This window comes from Lolium perenne, chromosome 7, assembly GCF_019359855.2.
Source record: "Lolium perenne isolate Kyuss_39 chromosome 7, Kyuss_2.0, whole genome shotgun sequence".
NCBI classification, from domain to species: domain Eukaryota; kingdom Viridiplantae; phylum Streptophyta; class Magnoliopsida; order Poales; family Poaceae; genus Lolium; species Lolium perenne.
In genome coordinates, this window is record NC_067250.2 from 9882646 (window position 1) to 9891285 (window position 8640).

The 8640-nt window shown below is 45.3% G+C and overlaps 2 protein-coding genes across 2 annotated transcripts; both read right to left on the reverse strand.

Annotated features, from left to right (window-relative positions):
* Positions 1–1659: 1659 nt before the first annotated feature.
* On the reverse strand, positions 1660–2379 carry LOC127311470 (histone H3.3). Its single transcript, XM_051341897.2, has one exon. The coding sequence runs from the start codon at positions 2317–2319 to the stop codon at positions 1909–1911; it is 411 nt and encodes a 136-aa protein (XP_051197857.1). The 5' UTR covers positions 2320–2379; the 3' UTR covers positions 1660–1908.
* A 4008-nt stretch (positions 2380–6387) lies between these two features.
* On the reverse strand, positions 6388–7266 carry LOC127311469 (histone H3.3). Its single transcript, XM_051341896.2, has 2 exons — positions 7101–7266; positions 6388–6975 (listed from the first exon to the last, which is right to left on the reverse strand). Exons 1-2 carry the CDS (start codon positions 7170–7172, stop codon positions 6637–6639), a joined length of 411 nt encoding a protein of 136 aa, XP_051197856.1. The 5' UTR covers positions 7173–7266; the 3' UTR covers positions 6388–6636.
* Between the last annotated feature and the right edge of the window lie 1374 nt (positions 7267–8640).

Genomic DNA, 8640 nt, shown 5'->3' on the forward strand with positions numbered 1-8640 from the left:
AGAAAGTCGTTTCGTGGAAAATCAACATTTTACGTGTCATGTGCGAAAGACAAAATTTGATGCTTAAAAAACGGTTGTCATGATTCATTTCTTTGTCTTTTTTACACAGGACACACAAAAAAAGCTAGTATTTCGTGAAACTGAGCACGCACACGTATAATTTTGACATATACACACCAAATTTTTGTTTCTTTTTCTTAACATTTTAAAAAGTTCTACGGGAGCATATGCTCCTCCCACATTCAAATGGGGATTTCCGCCATAAAAACTTAGCTTTAATTAGTTTTTCTTTGGGTCTAATTAAATAGCTCAAAACAACTTGAGGATAGGTAGCAATTATAATTCTATTTAAAGCGAACTATGGCCAAAAGATTTTTGCAACAATATCGTGTCTATTAATATACATTGTTATTGCTAGATTCATATAGGAACACTTACGACACCAATTTTATATTAAATAATGGTGATATATATAAATGAATTATATACTTTTTACACACGACTCTTGAAAAGTGTACATTCCCTAATATAATGGTATGGGGGGCTAATTGTCAGGTTTCCTTTTTTTTATCTTGAGTGGTACTCTCTCCGTTCTAATTAATGAGGTTTATATTAGAAAAACTCAAGCTAAATAAAATTTGATTAAACATTTAGAAAATCTATCAGCAGCTATAAAATTACGTCGATATCATATGAAAACATATTTTATGGTATATATAATTGTATTAATTTTTATTATACATGTTAATGATTTTCTAAAAAAAGAGTTCAAATTTTAGTCATAATTTTCGTTTAAAATTGGCTTAACATATTGAGAAACTCTGTTAAAAAAACAGTTTGCGAAAAGAAAACGCACGAGTACATACAAATAAATACATAGTTTTCTTTGATGGAGACTAAGATTCAAATAAATTAAACGAAGACTAAAATTCAATTAAATTTCGCACAAGAACTTGAGCGTGCTTTACTCCTGCGGTAGATGGATCTTTAAACGGACCTCTGTGCCAACGATAAATCCTGCCGATGCGTATCCAATACCAATTTAATGGTCTGCTTCGCTAACGTGACACATATGGTCAGATGGTGGCGAATGGTAGCAAATGAAGCTTGGAACGAAGTAATCCGATCCGTGCGGAGGTCGGAGGGAAAAACTGTGTCACTATTCCAGGAATTCGAGTTTCTTTTTACTTAACTGGAAAGCTAATCAGGCAGCAACATTTGTATTATCTAATTTCTGACTATCTGCTTGTTAACCAGCCCTGATATGAAAAATTGGATTACTTGTATACATAAACTGAAGATGCTGACAGGCGGAAGCATGAACAAGCAAGAATCAAAGAACAATAAAACGGTTGCAGACATTTCAAACGTAGCAATCAACGTTCCGAGTAGAGGAAGATGTTTCCGTGGTCGAGAGGAAATTCAACTTGATTTTCAGATAGGGACATTAACACGCTGCCGTCCGTCACAGGGTAACACTAAAATAAAAACGTCAGTCGTCAGAGGCCTAACACGTGTGGGCGAAGATGTCAACAACTGTGAGAAACGCCAGAAGACAATGCCCACAAGGCACGATGACAGCGACCAAACAACAAGCGAGCCGCACCAACCAACTCAAGATAATGAGTCACCATATCACAGAATTTCAGCACAACAGGATACGATCAACCACAGGATGCAATTACTTGAACTAACAATAATAGGTTCCAACATACGTTTGCCTCATCGCAAACCAAAAGGACATCACCGATTAAAGTCTTACACAAACGATATCTCATCTACACTTAAACAGGACCTAACACAGCAATTAGGAAACTAAGATAAAATCGGCAAGGGCATCAATGAATTTGGCTGGTGACGACTTGATCCCCCTCCCGATCCTGCTACGGGCTTCAGCGTCGAGATGGCTTAGGCGCGCTCACCGCGGATGCGGCGGGCGAGCTGGATGTCCTTGGGCATGATGGTGACGCGCTTGGCGTGGATGGCGCAGAGGTTGGTGTCCTCGAAGAGGCCGACGAGGTACGCCTCCGCCGCCTCCTGGAGCGCCAGGACCGCGTGGCTCTGGAACCGGAGGTCCGTCTTGAAGTCCTGCGCGATCTCGCGGACGAGGCGCTGGAAGGGGAGCTTGCGGATGAGCAGCTCCGTGCTCTTCTGGTACTTGCGGATCTCGCGCAGCGCCACCGTGCCGGGCCTGTAGCGGTGCGGCTTCTTCACGCCGCCGGTGGTCGGGGCAGACTTGCGCGCCGCCTTGGTGGCCAGCTGCTTGCGAGGGGCCTTGCCGCCGGTGGACTTGCGGGCGGTCTGCTTCGTGCGGGCCATGGCGGCTTCGAACTGCTGCTGGTTTGGTGGCTGGAACTCGAATTGGGAAGTGGTGAGACGAGAGGGGGAGGTGGGTCGGGAATATATAGGTGGTGGGTGGGACCAGGGGTCACAGGAGAGACGTGACCGAGGCGGTTTGTTGTTACCGTTTTGGAAAGGTTTCGGACTGCGTTTACATCTGACGGCTGGAGTTTGCGCGGAGAAAGCACACGATCCGTGTGCTCAGCTTTGGTTGGTCAGGAGCGAGGAGGTGCGGATCGGTGACGTGGCGCTGGAAGCTTCGTCTTTGGTCCCGTGTCCATCCCAGGGCCGACGGGTGTTTCAAAGTCGGCAAGTCGGTCAGCCTCGAGTTCAAGTCAACGTTTCAATCAACTCGTAGACGCGGCTGATTAGAATTGCTATTTGATTCGAATATTCTTTCGTCCAAAAATAGATGTTTGAGATTTTGTCTAGATTTTAGATATATTTCAACACTAAATAGCCTCTATATCAACCTCTTAGAGTAAAGATCATCCATGTCACTAGAACCCTCAACATAGCAGCCCACAATTGTGCACAACAATGATTGACAGGAGAACATTGCCATCTATTTTTGCAAGAACACAACTCATAGCAATTTAGCTTGTCCTGTAAGAGTAGAGCGCTTGCAACTACCAGGAACTATATTTTCTACCTCTGAGTTGAATGCAATTTAGGGTGCTGGACACCTTACCCTTGTTCAAAAATAACGTCTAGATACATCTAGAATCAGACGTCTATTTATGGATAGACGTACTATTTTAATACTTCCTCGATTTCAAAAAAAAAAAGTACAGTAGCAGATTTTTAAATGTCAATTACTCAGATACATCTAAATTTAGATAATTTATGAAAGTCTCTCTGAAACGCAGGTTCGAGACAGAGGGAGTAATATATTTGTTTGATTTCTATGAACAGATTATTTGATTTGTATGATCAAATGCTGCTCCTCAAACTATAATCTTAGTTCAGAGCACTACAAAAATTCATAGCAAATAGGTCACATCGAGAAAAATCGTAGTGAAAATATTCAAGACTTTGATCGTTTTTAATGGGAGGCGAGAGAAGTCTATGGTGATTTTGTCAATTTAAAGACCTAATCCGTTGGCTCAATTTTTCGGATGTCCACGTAGGGGTAGCGTGTGCTGCTAGTTATAGAGGTGAGTATATGGACGGGTATGAGAGTGTGTGTGTGTTGGTTGTATTTCTAACCCAAAATAATCAGGACTTCAGTTTGTGCATGCTTACTTCTTGGAACATGAGATACCACTTATATGATAACAAAATTTTGAAGATGATTCTAGATTAAGAAAGTAGATGATTTTCTACATCCTGCTACACGATTTAGTAGAAAAATCATATTATACTAATAAAGTTTGAACGGCTAATATATCCATAGCATAAATTTGGGATAAGCAATCACATAAGGCTTCCCCTAATATCGTTGCGTATTCAACGAGTCTCTGGTGAGGGGAGCCTCACGGAGGGGCGAGAGAGGGGGAGTCATAGGGCGAGGGGTCACCGGGACAGGATCGGACAAGTTACCCATCTCCGGACCTCGTAACGGCAGCGAGATCCTATGTGCTACTATAATTCACTATATGGAAATAGGTGTGCAATTAAATTGACTTGTGTCTTGCCCTAAGAGCTCGCAGGATCTGTCTTAGAAAGACTCCGAATCTGGGGTTATAGGGGGTAGAGATCTTACCGGATATGACTAAGTCTAGACTATGTAAAGAATTCTTTGTCTTGCGTGTAACGGATCCAACTGACCTTAATCATGGGCTAGATCCGACAGCGTCATCTTCAGGCTGGATACTACCTTCATAATCTTCGGCAACTGGGTTGCCCGTTGGGTTGTATGCCTCACCACAAACTTTTGGCCACCCAGGCTTGCCGGAATCAAGACCCCGTCGTGGTATACCTAGTTCGCATATCCCCAAAAATAGGCTCCGAAATTCTTCAAGATTCAACAATCCTCTGTCCAGCTCTAGCTTCATCTTGATCTAGAGAGAATCTTGAAGGACTTCCAAAAAATCTCATTTCCGACCTCGAGATGGTCAGAAACTTCATCACTTTTGACCTTAGCGGTCATATTGCATGCCAACGGTAACATCGCAAAATTTATGCTTTTACCTTGGTACGATACAGACCAAGATTCTCCCTAGATTTACCGGCGGAATTTCAATCAAGCCGTTGATTCCAGGATCTTTGCATCTTCCAGTAAAAACACATTCGCGGCAAACTCACCGCTTTTGACTAAGGACACGTGATGAGTATCTAACGGTGTGACCGTTGAGTTCTCACCGCAAGATCCGATGCACGCATCTCAACACCACGGTTATAAATATCGGAGGCGCGGTAAGTTTCATCATTTCTCATCATAAACACATCATCGTACATAATTTGGAAAAAAACTCTTAACTAAAAAAAATGGTTGTGTAATCTAACATATGCCCACTCCTTTTGTAACTTTAGGGTGGCTTCTCCACGATAATACTCTTAACTAAATTCTCCTGAACTCCAAACTAGTATTAGAAGACTAATCTAGAGGCCCAAAATATTTTGGAAGACTTCTCTAAAAGCTAGTGAAGCTTCCTCAACAACCCTTCTGGGAACAAAAATAAAACAAGGGGCCGTAGATTGGACAAGACCTTTTGGCTTTGGGGAGTATTGTGTGTGCTTCGAAAGTCGTTTCGTGGAAAATCAACACTTTACGTGTCGTGTGCGGAAGACAAAATTTGGTGCTTAAAAAACGGTTGTCACGATTCAGTTTTTTATCTTTTTTACATAAGACACAAAAAAGTTTGTATTTCGCGAAACTGAGCATGCACACATATAATGTTGATATATACACATCAAATTTTGTTTCTTTTTCTTAACATTTTAAAATGTTATACGGGAGCATATGCTCCCACATTCAAATGGGGATTTCCGCCATAAAATCTTAGCTTTAATTAGTTTTCTATGGGTCTAATTAAATAGCTCAAAACAACCTGAGGATAGATAGGAATTATAATACTATTTAAAGCAAACAGTGACCAAAAGATTTTTGCAACAATATTGTGTTTATATTAATATACAATTGTTATTGCTAGATTCGTACAGGAACACTTACGACACCAATTTTATATTAAATAATGGAGATATATATAAATGAATTATTTACTTTTTACACACGATTCTTGAAAAGTGTACATTACCTAATATAATGGTATGGGGGCTAATTGTCAGGTTTCCTTTTTTTTTGTATCTTGAGTGGTACTCTCTCCGTTCTAATTAAAAACGAAGACTAAAATTCAATAAAATTTAGCACAAGAACTTGAGCGTTTTTTACTCCTGCGGTAGATGGATCTTTAAACGGACCTGTGTGCCAACGATAAATCCTGCCGATGCGTATCCGACACCCAATTTAATTGTCTGCTTCGCTAACGTGACACATATGGTCAGATGGTGGCAAATGGTAGCAAATGAAGCTTGGAACGAGATGGTGTCACTATTCCAGGAATTCGAGTTTCTTTTTACTGAACTGAAAGCTAATGAGGCAGCAACAATTGTGCCGAAGAAGCTTTACCATTAGATCATATTACTAACCTTCTCTATTATCTAATTCCTGACTATCTGCGTTTTAACCTGCCCTGATATGAAAATTTAGATTACTTGTGTGCATAAAACTGAAGATGCTGACGGCCGGAAGCATGAACAATCAAGAAGCAAAGAACAATAAAACAGTTGCAGGTAGACATTTCAAACCTAGCAATCAACGTTCCGAGTAGAGGAAGATGTTTCCGTGGTCGAGAGGAAATTCAACTTGATTTCCAGATAGGGACATTAACACGCTGCCGTCCGTCACAGGGTAACACTAAAATAAAAACGTCAGCCGTCAGAGGGCCTAACACGTGTGGGTGAAGATGTCAACAACTGTGAGAAACGCCAGAAGACGATGCCCACAAGGCACGATGACAGCGACCAAACAACAAGCGAGCCACCAAGGCACCAACCAACTCAAGATAATGCATCACCATATCACAGAATTTCAGCACAGCAGGATACGATCAACCACAGGGTGCAATTACTTGAACTAACAATAATAGTTTCCAACATACGTTTGCCTCATCGCAAACCAAAAGGACATCACCGATTAAAGTCTTACACAAACGATATCTCATCTACACGGAACACAGACCTAACACAGCAATTAGGAAACTAAGAAGAAACAGGCAAGGGCATTAAGGAAATTAGAACATGACGCGTTGATTCCCCTCCTGATCCTGCTACGGACTTCAGCGAAGAGACGGCCTAGGCGCGCTCACCGCGGATGCGGCGGGCGAGCTGGATGTCCTTGGGCATGATGGTGACGCGCTTGGCGTGGATGGCGCAGAGGTTGGTGTCCTCGAAGAGGCCGACGAGGTAGGCCTCGGCCGCCTCCTGGAGCGCCAGCACGGCGTGGCTCTGGAACCGCAGGTCCGTCTTGAAGTCCTGCGCGATCTCGCGGACGAGGCGCTGGAAGGGCAGCTTGCGGATGAGCAGCTCCGTGCTCTTCTGGTACTTGCGGATCTCGCGCAGCGCCACGGTCCCGGGCCTGTAGCGGTGGGGCTTCTTCACGCCGCCGGTGGTCGGGGCCGACTTCCTCGCCGCCTGCAGCACAGATTCAAACCAAACGTCAATCGATTTCGCAACGAACAATCACCGGCAGACGATTCAAGCAGACAACTAGGAGTACAACGGAGAGATGCAGAGACGGGAAGGGACGGGAGACGAACCTTGGTGGCGAGCTGCTTCCTGGGGGCCTTGCCGCCGGTGGACTTGCGGGCGGTCTGCTTGGTACGGGCCATGGCGCCGCTCCTTCCGAGTTCGAACTTGGCTTCTGCGGCTTGTGGATTTGGGGAACTGGATGAGAAAAGTCGACTAGTGGGAAGATGGTTGGAAGGTGGGGAGTATTTATAATCGGGGGCTGGGGAGAGCGAGGCTGGAGACGCGTGGACCGAGGCGGTTGCCAGTGACCGTTAGAGGAAGGTTTCGGGACGTCGATCCTTTCGACGGCTGGGATTCGCTCCGAAGAAACACACTATCCGCGTCATCGTAGATGGTCGTCGATGATTGGTCGAGGGCATTTGTGGCCCGGATCGGTGACGTGGCAGTCGGGTCTGGGCTATGCTGCTCTGCTTCCTGGTGCGGTTATCTCCTCCCGAGCTGAATTGCTGTGGTCTGGGCCCTCCTTGTGGGCTTATCTTTCATATGGGCAGGGGGCGCGCATCGGAGCTTCGGAAGAGGCCGACAGAATGAGGGCGTCATTGTTCGGTCTTCTACTGCTCACGTAAATAAGGTGGCCGGAGCAGGTTTAGGTACCTAGGGTTTGGGCGACTGCGGCGGCGACTCCTGCCGGAGGAACACCTGACCTGATCGGGACGCCGGCGATCTCTCTCCTCTATCTTCCTCACTCGGGCTGACTAAGGGGCCGGCTAGTCTGGTTGCCCGGCCTTGGTGGGTGGAGACTAGGGGTGGGGTTTTTCAAGGCGAAACGATCGAGGGTGCTTGGCAGATGGCGGCGGAGTCGTCCAAAGCTGGTGAAGGACGATCGAAGGGAAAGAAGGCAGATGTGGGAGAGCTCTTGAAGAACCTGAAGCTCCATGACTCGGAGCTTGATGACGTTTTCCTGGGGAAGGAAGAGGTGGGAAAGTTGCCGGCGGTCAAGTGGATGGCGGCGGCAAGAGTCTTAACTCGGAAGGGTTTCAGCTCGGAATCGCTGAAGAAGACCATGACAGCAGCATGGAATCCGGCACAGGAGGTCACGTTTCGAGTAGTGGCAGAAAATCTTTTTACGGTGCAAGCTCGGTGTCTGGGTGACTGGAAGAAAATCACGGAGGAAGGACCTTGGCTTTTCCGAGGGGCGGCGCTGATGGTAGAACCTTTTGACGGAACGACGACGGTACCATCAGTGGTACCGAGCAAGGTTCAGGTATGGATCCAAATCCATTGCATACCACCCCGCTATCGCACAAAGGAAATCATCACACAGCTGGCTAGCAGGGTGGGGGAGGTCTTGGCAGTAGAGACGATGGCGGTGCCGTCGGAAGCTGGAGAATTTCATAGAGTACGGGTGAGTCTGGATTCTCTGAAGCCTCTCACCCGGTTTACTTCGCTGACGCCTGAGGGACAGGAAAGATTGTTCCTGCAAGTGCAGTATGAGAAAATGCCGCGACACTGTGAACATTGTGGTTTGATGGACCATGAGTATTTAGAATGTGGTACAGGGGAGTTTGAGAAGGACGAGCTGCAGTTTGGTATGTGGCTGAAAGCGGA